This window comes from Hyalella azteca, unplaced genomic scaffold (genome assembly GCF_000764305.2).
Source record: "Hyalella azteca isolate HAZT.00-mixed unplaced genomic scaffold, Hazt_2.0.2 contig1382, whole genome shotgun sequence".
In the NCBI taxonomy this organism is placed as follows: domain Eukaryota; kingdom Metazoa; phylum Arthropoda; class Malacostraca; order Amphipoda; family Hyalellidae; genus Hyalella; species Hyalella azteca.
In genome coordinates this window covers 323549-338146 of record NW_025931701.1, presented here as the reverse complement: position 1 = coordinate 338146, position 14598 = coordinate 323549, and the positions used below count along the sequence as shown (strand labels likewise).

At 43.2% G+C, this 14598-nt stretch overlaps 1 protein-coding gene across 1 annotated transcript in view; it reads left to right on the top strand.

Moving 5' to 3' along the window:
* The window catches only part of LOC108670907, a 40605-nt gene that overhangs the window by 10502 nt on the left and 15505 nt on the right, over positions 1–14598 (top strand). The window contains exon 2 of the mRNA XM_047882510.1: positions 13879–13960. Coding sequence (XP_047738466.1) covers positions 13879–13960 — 82 coding nt within the window. The remainder of the gene's footprint in view (positions 1–13878; positions 13961–14598) is intronic.

Here is a 14598-nt window from a genome sequence, read left to right as displayed (position 1 = left end):
ATGTACGACTAATATCGAACACTTGGGGCAGACTGAGCTCCAAATTCTCTGATTCGAAAGCAAAATGGGAATAATAAGTTTTAATACGGAATTCACGCATGCAGTCCAGAATAGAACGATAAACTATATTTGGATTGAGCTCGTGGTTATACGATGAAAAGATCTGAAGCTGATTTATTTAAATTGTTGAATAATGGTGTTGCAGAGCGATATAAATACCATTTACTGACTAGTAGATATAACCTTCGTTGTTTTAAAAATTGTTATGCTTTGGAATTAAGTGTATTATCAATGACTTGATATTGGAGAATCCGCTCAATTTGCTTTCGTTTAGGCTTTGAAAGTCAACGGTCCAAGATGATTATTGACAATTGAAATGCAAATCGCGACTCAATTTGCGATATAAATAGCCTCTAAACTACCCACTGTAAAACTCGAATCCCAAGATGCGAATGGAAAGCGTGCTTAGTCACGCGATATCCAATTCCTGAGAACATGAAAATTGTTTTGTATAAAGCGGATTTTATTCAGACATCGCTGTCGAAAACTCTAGTTCGCTTGAAGGCGCATCACGAGTTGATCAATTTCTTGTTTGCATGTTTGGAATGACAATCCATACATACCATGCAGCCACCCCTCACCGCCAATAATGTGTTCGAGACTCAAACTCCTGTGTTTATTGATGAAAAGTCTCCGCCTAAATGCCAACGACGAAGCTGACGTGACCAAATGACGCTTCTCGTACTCGATTATTGAAACTCGTGTGCTAAAGATTACGGCTTGTGACGCCGGTCATGGTTGTCGAGGTTCTTCATGTTTGCAGCAAATCGTAGCTGCATTCCCAGCGTCTGAGTTTGTCTCCCGGCTTACTTTTCTGAATTGTGCCTCGTAATGCTAGTGTTGGGACTGACTGCAGAGCGAATATTGATTCAGATTATGCTGCTTAAATAGCATAGTAGGCTGATTAAAACAGAATGCCTCGATATTTGAGGCCTTCTTTCACATTTGAATAAAAAATATTAGTGTGGTTTCCTTCGCCATTCAGTCCTAGCTTCGTTACTTGAGCGTTGCGCGATGCCGATAGGAAAGTTTATTTTCTGTAGTGTCGGAAACGGAAGCATCATATTGTAGGCCTTTCGACGTGATGCATAGCCAGTGTGTAGTATTTTGCAGTTGCAATCTTTGATTATCGATCCGAACATTATTTGATTGCCAATTTGAGCGAGGTTCACTGTATTTATCTCGTGTTTCCTTGGTATCCTGGAGTTGAGGCTTATTTTCTCGATCTTCAAGTCCAAAATTATTGTACGTCCTCCGCCCATTGATTCTGGTATGCTTCGTACTGCTGCTTGCCACCCTGCCCTATCCTGCTGCTGCTTGCCACCCTGCCTTATCCTGCTGCTGCTTGCCACTCTGCCTTATCTGCTGCTGCTTGCCACCCTGCCTATCCTTCTGCTGCTTGCCACCCTGCCTTACCCTGCTGCTGCTTGCCACCCTGCCTTACCCTGCTGCTGCTTGCCACTCTGCCTATCCTTCTGCTGCTTGCCACCCTGCCTTACCCTGCAGCTGCTTGCCACCCTGCCTTACCCTGCTGCTGCTGCTGCTCCCTGCTGCTGCTTGCCACCCTGCCTTACCCTGCTGCTGCTTGCCACCCTGCCTTATCCTGCTGCTGCTGCTGCTTGCCACTCTGCCTTATCCTGCTGCTGCTTGCCACTCTGCCTTACCCTGCTGCTGCTTGCCACCCTGCCTTACCCTGCTGCTGCTTGCCACTCTGTTTTATCCTGCTGCTGCTTGCCACCCTGCCTCACCCTGCTGCTGCTTGCCACCCTTCCTTACCCTGCTGCTGCTGCTTGCCACCCTGCCTTAACCTGCTGCTGCTTGCCACCCTGCCTTACCCTGCTGCTGCTTGCCACCCTGCCTTACCCTGCTGCTGCTTGCCACCCTGCCTTATCCTGATGCTGCTAGCAAGCATGTCTATTATACTCAGCGCGTTTGGTTGTTGGCCAGAAGACGAAGCTATCGCTCAGCTTTAGTCTGAGCTCCAGCAGTTGCTCCAAGACCTGTCATTTTCGGCTTGCTTGCGCCCATTGCGGCCACTGACGATCCACTTAGTCGCCTTCATTCTTATTTTCTTGTTCGGTGCGTCCGTGCTTTATTGTGCATGAAAGCCTGCGTGCGGTGCTGCGGGCGAGGTGTTAATATTTGTAGTTGCTATCACCTCTGTGCCATTTTTTTATCCAGTGATCGGTTTTTATACTCGTTCGCTGGATATTTTTCTACGTGGCTATTAACTTCTGGCTTTTTTCATAACGTCGTCTATGACTTGGCGTTTGTTGTGAGAATCTGCTGTTGCAGTCTGTCGTGTTATCTTCTCTCAAAACTTGCTTGCGTTATTCATGGCAATTAAAGAGAAAACGAATTTTCAAATTGATTATTCGAACATCTTAAGTTTGTACATCTGTTTAATCATTTGTACCTCTGTTTAATCAATATTCTTGTTCTAGTCTACAAATTCTTGATTTCACTTATTGAAGTTCTTTCAAGCTTGTGCTTGTCAATTTCTTTCACGCTTGTGCGCGCGTCTTAGTGTACATGGAGTTGAGTTAGTGTATTGAAACTCGTGTGCTAAAGACTGAATATTGACTAAAAATTAAATATAAAAACTTTAGAACTAAATATAGAACTAAAAAACTTTAAACGCCGCAAAGCGGCGTTTAAAGCTTCTCATTAGCTAATAATCTTGTTGCAACTTCCGCTCGTCGCGTACAGCTCCAGTAGCGAGTCGACTTGGGGCGAGGAAATCTTGTAACGGAGCCAATTTAGAGGATAGCAACGGCTTACAGTGCTCTGATTAAAAATTTTTGCGAGGCGTCCAAATATAATTAGAGCGTTCTTTGCTCGTCGCTTCCATGACTGAAATTAGTTTACGATCGAGTCCTCTTGTGTGGAGTGATTGGTTCGTTCGTTTCGTGGTCATCCGTATCTATAATGAACTTTCTTACTCGGCGCGCTGCAGAGTATTTTTTTGATCTGGCTTGCTTCATTCATCAGAATTGTCAGTGTTGTTTGATTTTCAACGGATCTGCAAATTTCTAAAATTTGCGGGCCACTAAAGAGTTAACTGGATTAACTGTAACTGTTAATCAAAGATTTATGAAGTATTGAATTTCCCACCTCCAACTGTCACACCTTTCGTGTAATCGCTCCTGAGGCCAAGTATCGATTTGAAGACTTCGTTGTTGATTGTGTTGACTAGTAGATTGTCTAGGGAACAAATCCAATTTCGTAGTTCACTGACGTTTCTTAGCACAATGGATGATAATTTTTCGCCATTTTCGATGAATGAGTGTTAGGCAGGGTAAAAGAGGTGCCGGTATAGGCTGTTGGCTGGAACCTGTTCAAAATTCGTGTCTGGGACTGATGGAAGAATATCTTATTGAAGGCTCCTTGTGAATGAATGCAACTAAGTACTACAATATTCGGAATTCTCGGTTGGATGAATTGACAATTCTATGCATTACAGTTCTATCCAATTCTCGTTGCTGATGAAGTCTCTAATTAATGCAAGGTATAGCTTGCCAGGATCGATCGTGTAGCATGCATTAGGCTTGAATTAACCGAGGCGGACGATAATGAACTTGAAGCATGAAAAGTGACAGTTGCCATCAATTCATTTTTCCTGTTTTGTCTTCCTGTCTTGTGTCATTTTGTTTTCCTGCTCTCTTGTTATTGTCCTGCAACTATCCTGCCTTTTATAGCGTCCAATACTTGTTTGTGCATGAATCAAGGAATAACTTCTGAAAAAATGATGTCAATTGAGGTTAATTTCATAAACATAAGCACTCTAAGCAGTTGGCTTCGCACAGCAGTTGCTCGAATTTTCACCGTGAAAGGCACAGAAAAACTCAGATTTGACTATCCAGTCAATACTGACAACCATACAGTCAATACTGACAACCATACAGTCAATACTGGCAACCATCCAGTCAATAACTGACGTACGTCTATTTCAAGCCGAGTACTTATTTTACCTTAAGAAATCATTAAACATTTCCAAGAGTAAAATAAGGTAGACGCTATCAACTGTTAATGGATAATTTTGTCTTAATTAGAGGCTAGCTGAACCTAAGCCACCAAACTTGCACGACATAGCCCGCAAATTGAGACGATGTCGTCACATTGCGAGCGGGTATCAGGGGTTTAATGTGCAGTGTTCTTTGTAAGCCATGAGTACTCGCGATACGAAATTGCCCTGCAAACTAATTCCGTATTCGCATTCCGAGTGTTTGTAAATGTTTGGTGCTTGGTCCCTCGTTTTGCATTCCTATATCGCTCATGCAAATTATTCTACTGCTGGAAATGATGTGTTGAGATATATTGCTCCATGAAATAAGTGCAAATTTTAAAACATTCTTCGGCCATGCTTGCATTATTATGCATGCTTGTGACCTGTTAACATCGTGAGAGCGGGAATCTTGGTTCTAATTATTTGCAAGTATCTCCAAAGACTCGCTTAGTTTTTCCCGTATCCATTATAGCAATTCATATTGACTTCATTTTAGGATAAGTTTTTCCATTGGGTTTGACGAGTATTTAAACAGGTTAATTTTTATACGTACATTTATGCAATCGAATATTGACATGTACCACTTCGAGCCATAATTATACAGCTCATATCTTCGTTTAATACACGCTAGGGTATATATCGTGGAAAAAAATACTCCTTATTTAGTATAGTCTTTTTATTCTAATACCTGTGTATAAATCTTTTGCACGTTTAACTCTTTCCATTAAACGCGATGGAATTTTTTCCATTCCAGACAGCGGTTTACGATGCATGTTGATGAAAACATCAATTATTTGCGTCTGCTACATTATTTTTGAGGTTTTATTAAAGATGTTGTGTTTGCCAGTTCAGATAGATCATCTAGTTACGAGCTGACTGGTATCAACTTCATCCTAACGAGTACACCACTGCAAGTTGACTTATCTGTCTCATAGCATGTCTAGTCGTATATACCAAGTATATACGAGTCTAGTCGTATATACTGACCAAGTCGATGAACGCTATAATTCTTGTAGGTGTTGTGCATCATATAGCGCTTTTTCGCCCCCTGAGATCTAGAATTTTTCCTTCTTCACGGTTGTTTTGCGTTATTATTGAGTGTGTCTTGAGTTTCATTTCACGTGCACTGGCTTTAGCTTGAATAGCTTTGTTATAACCTCCTTATATCGGTATCAATTCAGGTCAAAATTGCTTTTAAAAGAATCTAAGATCTGATAGCAGTATATTTAATGTCGAGAAACTTTTTCCATTTGAATATTGTTTGAATTATTGCCTTTGTATACAAAATTATTGGTCAAATAAAGATGGTAGTTGCTAGTTGGCATACATTTCGTTACTGCCACAGCTGCAAAGCTTCTTTTAGCCCAACACACGTTCTCCGACAACACATCGTGAAAAAACGGCTCCACCGATTTAATTTGACCGCTAGTCACCGTGATTTTTCCCGATGCCATTTTGGATCACATGCTCAACGTTCATTGTACTGTTGATGCAAATATCGTTATATTTTCCCGCTCTACGTTCTACTATTTTGATTGTTAAGTTTGTCTCAGTGTCAGGTGACAATGTTGATACCATTCGTCCCTGTTCGGGCGCCAAATGTACGATGTTGAGTTTCGTACGTACGCCGTGCTTCTCTATGCACGTTTTAGGCGTATCTAATTAGTTATTAATTTCCTGAGGCAGGTTCTGGTGCCTTGACTTAAATGAGGATAAACGAAGCACGAGTTAAGTACAGATTAGATACTTATACCTACTTAGTGAGAATATATCGGCTTAAAGTTTAGGATAACCAGATTATAAGTTGGAGCTTTAACACTGATGTCTTCTGTCATAACATCTCAAAGCCGGTCATAACATCTCGAATTTTGCTATTTTGATAATAGAATCATGGAATTTCGAATTTTATCTTCAATCTTTTCAAGTCTTGGCAGTCCAGCATAATAATCATTTGAGGTGGCGGGCGCCTTTTTTAGCGGAATTGCAACAAATAATTAATTAAATATTAGTAACAATAGTCTGCAGTTTGCTTCCATCTTATTCTGAACTTACTATTCATGTATGTAGCATACGAGGAAAAATGTATTCGCCTCCACATCTTTCCACCTCGTTAGACAATTACTGAGTTTCTATACTTAGCACATCAGCAGGTATATAGCACGCGTTTCCCTGCTCATTGATTTTTGTTGTCTCGTTGCAGCAAATGTACAATCATTCAATATTTTGATTGTTTTCTATTTTGTCATTGTATTGCAGCAAATTTCCCCTCGCAATTTTGGCAACTTATTATACTCTCTCAATACAAGTTTCGTGCATGGGCAGACTTCAAAGCTGCACTAGTTGTGATGTTGAGGTGGAAGCTATAATGGGCGAGCTAGCAGGACGAGAACTCAGATATTATGCATACTGATACCGACCGAGTTAAAGTCGCTCGCTCAACGGCTCAACTAGAGTTTCAGTCCACCTCTCTGTTCTTCTCCACGTCCCGCCGACAGTGGAAACAAAGATCAGATTTGCATCTTTGACCGACGCTCGTGCGCTGCTTGGTGCATTCGTGTGTTTTTGTCGTGTCCGATTTGTTGGGTTTTAAACTAAACATTTTACCCTTAGGAGACTAGAGATGTGATTTTTTTGTGAGTAGACTGTCTATTTTGGGACAATTGGATCCCAACGCCTTGAAAATTTTAACTCGTATTGCTTGAAGCTGATGGTTCGTTTTTATATGGTCGACCAGCATATACTGCCAAGCATGAAATAATTTATATAGTGAATCCTTCACATGTCGTCAGCTAATTTCTCACCCAGAGAACGTATCAAGTACATTATTTTGAGTAAAAAAAACTTTCGACACTTAGTCAGAATTGCTTGTAATGTTTTGACTTGATTGCCATGCATGCGTCACGACCAGAAGGCTTGCTAAGCTATGGTATTCGGGCACGAGTTGTTTGCCAAGCGTCGAGCTTGATTTTCCTTCTTTCTCTGTGACCTTGCAAGCTGCTCTTCGTTGCTCTATGCGCTTTCTTGTTCGTGTATGAACTCACAGGAAGAAGTTTCTCATGTAGTTTGTCTCCGTCATATTGTGAGCTTCTCGCGGCTAACCAACTTCCTCAGTCGATGATAAACTCCAACCGTGCCTCTTACAATGTTCGTATTTTGCTTAGTATTTTGCGGTGAGGCTTGTGAGTGGTAGCGACGGCGCTGACTTGTGTGCGTGCACAAGTATTGCTCTGGCGCATTAGTGCAAGTGCCATTAAAGTCGCTCGTTATGTTGCCCTGTGCGGCCAGGTTCTCTGTTGAGCAGTTCCAGCGTTCTGCTCTGTCGCTCCTCATCAGTTCGCATTGCGCGTTTCATGTTATTAAAAACATCGCAAATCTCTTGAACTGTTTGCATAGCCTTATCGGAATCGGTGTGAAAAGCAAGCCTAGACAAACGGCTATGTCTGTACAATGCAAGCGCGTGTGAATATTTCTTCACATGGATGATGGATGTCGAGAAGTTGTGTGAGGCGCACGTTCACACTGTGCACTCAGTGTGAACGTGGTTTGCACTTACAGAGCCACTCGTTGCATGAGTTCGTCTTCGTCGCTACTGGAAATCTATACAGCCACAAGATCTCTTTACTCGTTTTTGCAGGGCTTTCAAAACGAACGACGTACCTAGACTTGGAATAACACTCGCTTTTCCCTTTGTTTTCTTGTCTTCGTTTCCTCGGTAAACTCGCCGTAGACACAACCAAAAGATGTCCTCCGCTCTCGACGCTCTTGACTTGTTTTTATAGTGCTCTCCTCGGACCCTCTGTGCTTCTTCTAATCTGATGCTTATCATCGCTTGGCCCATCAAGATATTCTCTTCTTTTGTTATATGAAGAGCCCGTGCAAGTACCTCTAGTCCTTAGAACTTTTTATAATGAAGTGCTACTATGTCTTCGCGTGTGCTACACTGACATAAACGACTTTGATGGTCCGTGTGGAAATGGTCTTTGGTGGGCCGTGTCAGTGACAAGCCGTCATTTCACTTTTTTTCGAGTCTGCGTTTAAGACAAGACGACAATAATCATTATTCAGTGCATAAATCTACACGACTAGCAATGCACAATGGTACAAGTATTCATTGCAGTATCTTTGCCACTTGATAGCACTGTCACTTAACTGTGACAGCCATAGAATTCATGCATGTCCGTGCTGTGCAAGCATCCATACCTCCGTCCGTGCTGTGCATGCAGTCCTACCTCCGTCCGTGCTGTGCATGCAGTCTCCATACCTCCGTCCGTGCTGTGCATGCAGCCATACCTCCGTCCGTGCTGTGCATGCATCCATACTTGGCTGCTACTGCCTGATTGGCTCTGCATTCATGACTGCCAACATACGGCACGAGTAACGTTGCTGAAGCACAGCTTACTAATTCATCCCTTTCCTATTTTTGTCTTGAGTTCTAATGACCAATGCAGTCTTCATGATAGCCATCTTGGACAAGGACTGGTGGCTATTATCAAATTTTCATAGTTTAATTATATTCCAGTGCTTACACTGGCACCATTGCTGCCACTCTGAGCAGCTTCTGGCACCGCTATTTTAGTCGGCACGTAAACCCTCACGCTGCCCAGCTGTTAAAGCTGATGCCCACCCCTGCACCATAGCTTAATTAAGCTCTGCAACATAGTATCATTGAGCTCTGCACCATAGTATCAATGAGCGCTGCACCATCGCATCATTGAGCTCTGCAACATAGTATCAATGTGCTCTGCACCATAGTATCAATGAGCTCTGCACCATCGCATCATTGAGCTCTGCACCATCGCATCATTGAGCTCTGCACCATCGCCTCATTGAGCTCTGCACCATCGCCTCATTGAGCTCTGCACCATAGTATCAATGAGCTCTGTAACACCGGCTCGGCATGCATAACAAAGTTAGCATAATTGTCTTAAGAGTTTGATTATTTTCATTTGATAGTACAATGATATATTGTTCAGTGATGAATCAATTTTCTTTATATCGACTCATTGAAGACTTTTTTTCTGATGGGTGTTTTTCATTAATTTATTTCGGGTGCATTCTTACTGTCCTTTTTTATAAAGTTACAATATTTAGCCTTGAACGCTCTTCAGTTCGCATGGCCAATAATGAATTACATCGACAAAAACTTGACGCATTATTAGTGCAACCGTTCGTGGCGAGGTTCATTTGCCACCGAAGCTCGTGGCTGTGCGTGCCAGAGCAGTGCTGATGACTTCAGTCAGTCGTTGACTGTCGTGTAGTGCCTGCCAGAGCTGTGCTGATGACTTCAGTCAGTCGTTGACTGTCGTGCAGTGCCTGCCAGAGCAGTGCTGATGACTTCAGTCAGTCGTTGACTGTCGTGCAGTGCCTGCCAGAGCTGTGCTGATGAGTGATGACTTCAGTCAGTCGTTGACTGTCGTGCAGTGCCTGCCAGAGATGTGCTGATGACTTCAGTCAGTCGTTGACTGTCGTGTAGTGCCTGTCAGAGCTGTGCTGATGACTTCAGTCAGTCGACTGTCGTGTAGTGCCTGCCAGAGATGTGCTGATGATCGTTGATTGTTGTGTGGTGACCAGACATGTCATCACCGGAGACATTTCATTGACGTATTTCATCATTGACATATTTCATCATTATTACAATTCATCGTTGACTTATTTCATCGCTTTAACATTTCATCCTTAAGTTTGGTTCAAGGCAGGAACAAGTTTAGCTGGTGACCAAAAAAAGTTTAGGTTAGGTAGGTTTTGTTTAAGTTAGGTTAGGTTACACCTTTTTGTACTTATGTACTTACAAAATGCACTTTACGCAATGATGAAATGTTATTGTGAAGAGATGTGTGAATGATGAAGTGTTATTGTGATGAGATGTGTGAATGATGAAGTGTTATTGTGATGAGATGTGTGACTGATGAAGTGCGTCTATCATGAAATACGTCAATGATGAACTGGCTCTTGAGATGAAATGTCAGGGAATCCTGTCATGCGAAGCTGGTGCTGTGCTGCTGTCCCCTGGCAGTCGTTAAGTCATGCAGTGCGTGACCGTAGACGCCACCGCCGTGATATACGCACAGCACATGCGTGACGTGCCTGTTCCGTGCACATCACGGCGCTGGTCGCACAGATTCCACTGGCGCGCGTAAATGGAACTCGCAAGGCTGCGACGCGGGACGCCGAGCCGCCGCCTGGCACTTGTTAGTCAAAGTATTTGTCGCTCGATGCTCCATGGTACTCGACTACTCGTAGTCCGGCACAATCTCTGCGTCAGCGCAGAGGTGGTGGCTTCTAAGGTCGCTCTCATGCCATTCACTGGGCGTGTTGTTCATGAGTGAACCGAAGAAGGAGAGAATGGAGGAGCTTTGTGTGTAAGACGGCGCGCAGACTAGCAACCGCTGCATGTACTGAACTTCTTGTTTCAAACAAGTCATCGTCGGCGTGGTGCCAAGGGTATATTTTTACATTCGCTGCTGGATTCGTTTTTATTTAGTTATGCAAAACAGTAATTGCAGTCATTAAATAACATTTATGAGCAGTAATTTTAATTCATTCGTGCGTTGATGTCATTTTCTCTTCTCTTGAAGAATAGATTATTGTCTTGTGGCTACGATTCGTCATGAATAATATCTCTAAAGGTTGCCATTAGATCAAAGACCACATCGGCTGAAACGCTCCTATCTACAGCTGCCTCACTGTACGCATTTATCCGATACAGAGTGGCCGCGAAGAGCAGAATGAGCGACGTAGTAAATAGGCGTTGTGGCGTGAAGCCGCTGCTCAGGAAAGAAGCAGCGGGAAGGCGAACCGGCTCCTCGGTGCTGGCAAAATTCCCGCGCTTTGGTTGTTGCCACGTTCACGCGACCCCCAATGTTCGTCGGGTGCGCGGTTACGAAGGCGCTGCAAGTGCGATTACCAGGACAGCTAGGAGCGCATGACGTTTCTGCTGGAGTTGTGTCCATACGTTTCTTACGCTTATGCCTTCAGTCTGAGTTCATTTCTGAAGGAGGCAGCGTAGTGCTGCGTTGTGAACGCGTGGTGGTTAGTGAGCCGTGCAGCAGCGAGAGGCGGACGAGGGATCACCCCCTGCTGCTCCCCCGTTGCCTCCCCACCCCATCCCGTCGTGTCGACCGATAGCACTCAGGCCAACGCCGGGCCATAAAAAGAATACTATGACGGAGAAGCGCAGGAAATGGTGGTGATGGTGGAGGTACTACCGCGCGTATGTAGGTGGAGTGTGTGTGTGTTGTGGGGGTGTGGCTTGGGGGGAACTTGACTGCGCGCACAACACTCGTATAGAGGAGGTGATGGGTGAACACAGCGGGGATGGTGCTTCAACTACCTAAGACGCGAGGTGCCTCCTGGTGGGCCTGAGAGTTTCCTGTAATTTTAGTTCTCTTGATTTGAGGAAGTCATTTATCCAGCCATGAACGTAGCGCTGGCAACTGAATACGATTCATTTCACGCAAAGAAGTCGTTTCCTAGCTGTGTTCACTGGCAACTGAATATGATTTCACCTGAGTGTCTGAATAATTAATTCAACTTTACTACGTTTGCGCAATGGTGTGATGACTGCTGAAGACTTAGTTATGTCGAACAGAGAATCCTCCGTGTAGCGCTGAACGTTTGGTTATAGTTATGCCTTTACTCCATGGCGTAAGAGAAGAATCGCCATCCATTATCTCAACAAATTGAAACCATCACCGACAAAAAGCTTACCTTCTCATTCGATCGTGAAATGTTTGCAAGACTCTCCGAACTCATGTACTTCGAAAAATTTCAATAACAAGTTTATAAAGATGCTGAAGTACACGTTGAATCTTTACGTCCAAAATTTCTCGTGTTCGTGTTGTAGATTATTTGTGAAGCGTGTGCAGGGCTTTTGAATAATATATCTCTGTGCATCCGTAGATTGTGCTCTAATGTATTGGTGGTGTGATGATCTTTGCGGACTCCATGATTTGTCCAGCATTTGGATTTTTTTTTTGTCGTCAGAAATCTGGCGCCTTCACCACGCCAGCCCAAATACATCAATGTTCTGATGTTCGTACAAAAATCCTGCATGCAGAAGGTTGTGGAAATGAATCGACTTATTCCATCTCCTGTGATCGATCAGTCATTCGTAATAACCATAGTTTTTCATAAGTTGAATATCCTTCATTATTTCGATCTCTCTGACGTTCTCGGACAAATGAGAACTCCTTATTATTGTAACTTTTAGCCGTGTTGTAAGTTAACATCGGTGAGACTCGTAGTAGGTAGTCTGTGTCGTATGGCGTTGTGATCATCTGAATTTTTATTAGAATTTTTATTCGCGAATACTTCTAAAGAGTAATTGCGATGCTTTTTTATGTGTCGAATCAAGATTTAAGATTAATTGCATGCAATTCATAATTTTGTTGGATTAACCCTAGCACCTTGTGTGGGTAGTAAAAGAAACTAGTGCGTTTGCGCTCTTTCCCTAAACTCTGCTTTGGCGCCGCGACTAACTTATCGATCTCACGATGGAACGAATTGTGCATTCAGATCACGCTGAGTCTGGGACAAAAGTTTTACTCAAAATTGTACAGCAATGTGTGCCCCAGTATTGAATCAAAGTTTACAATAGCCCAAGTATCAGTGTAGTTAGGTAGAGGTTTTTCATTTATACAGATTTAATTAAAGACCAGATCACGCTTATAGTTAACATTTTCTTGTTGTTTTTTTTTTGTATCAACATTTTCATTAAAAAGCATGATCTGGTCTTTGATAAACCTGCATAAATAGCCCTAGTATTGCACAAAAGTGTGCTGCCATGTATCACACAAAATTGTACAGTAATGTATATTTCAGTATTGCTCTAAATTTTACAGCAATGCATGCCGGTGCTGCTCACGAGCAATGTATGCTTGTGCTGTAAAAACATGTACAGCAATGTACGGTATGTCCAATTGCTGTTCCAGTGAATGAATAAAGCGACGCTTCAGATCCTGGCCAAGAAATGCATGCCCAGCTGTCTCTTCACTGCCATCGCTGGGCTTGGCAAATGTTCCGTACAGTTACATTTTGCACGCTACATTTAGCTTGTTACAGTTGGCACGTTACAGATAGAGCGTTACAGCCAGCACGTTACAACCAGCACGTAACCATTTCACGCAGCATTTTCCGCTACACGCCCCGACGTTCCACACTCCACGTCCCTTAGCGCCGTATTCCGCCACTGCAGGAATCGATGCCGTGGATTTTCGCTCTGATGACCAACTGAGCCGCGGGCGAAGAGCGAGACGTTGCTTGTTGGCAACCGCTGCTTGTTTGGGTGGTGATGCTGGTGCCTGGTGGTGATGGTGATGGTGGTGTTGCTGGTGGTGATGGTGCCACTAGAATGTGGTACTGCTGCCCTCAGTTGATAATGTGGCTGTGGTGTTGGCGCAACCATGGCGTTTGTGTTGATGTGGTGTTGACGCCGCTATGGTGTTGGCGCTGCTGTGGTGTTGGCGCTGCTGTGGTGTTGGCGCTGCTGTGGTGTTGGCGCTGTTGTGGTGTTGGCGCTGCTGTGGTGTTGGCGATGCTGTATTGTAGCTGCTAACGCAATGTTTGTTCAGTGCTTTTTCTCTTTTTCGTATGATTGTCTTCTCCTTCGTTCCATCACCAATAAAATCATTACTATTAATGTAAAATTGATATTTAATAAAGACCTATGCATGGTAGGACATAGGATTTATATGAGGCCCTATTATGGTGATTAATAACATGTGAATTAAAATGCTCCTACCTGATGTTGTGCGAGTATGTGATGAAATGCTTGTAACTGTAGTGCATTAGTTGATGGGTATGATGGCTTCCAGGTGTCAGCGTGGGATGCAAACGACGACTGCGATTCAGGAACGGAGTCTGACAATGATAACAGCCAGGAGGAGGCGGAACAGGGTGAGTCCCATAGCTTTTTTTGTTGTTGATATTTCTACTGCAATGCACATTTTGGCAAATTACTCCCATCCTTATCTTCACAACGCGCTCTTGTTAATTTTTTATTCGTCTTGGCTGGAATGAACGCACGATCGATGTCACCAGCATTGTATAGGATTGATACCAGTCTTCTCTCCATGCGCGTTGAGAAACAACCCTGTTATTCTGATAGATTGCGTACACTCGTAGGAATCCTGGTGTATGCAAGTACGCACGCTCCATGTCCCGTACTTCTTGTTTAATTTTGTGTCTGCTTCGCTCCTATCAAGTATGAATTTATCCTACTCGGTCAGAGCTCCCCGCGTACGCCCTCGGTATTCAGTCCTTCAGTGATATGCTGCATGAACTGTTGAAATAATCTCGATGTTTTAGTAGCTGTGTCTGCAATGATTATATGCCTCTGTCAGATTTGATCATTAGTTAGACCATCTCATCCTCTCGATCATTTCCATTCCAGTAATTCATTGGAAGGTTTCCCTATACGCGGTTTTCTATTGTTTAGTTTGGACTATTAATTAAAGTGTTCTTTAATTTGATAAAAAATTTTTTAATTTCTTAAATTTTATTTAGTTCATGAAACCGACGTTGTGTATCGAATT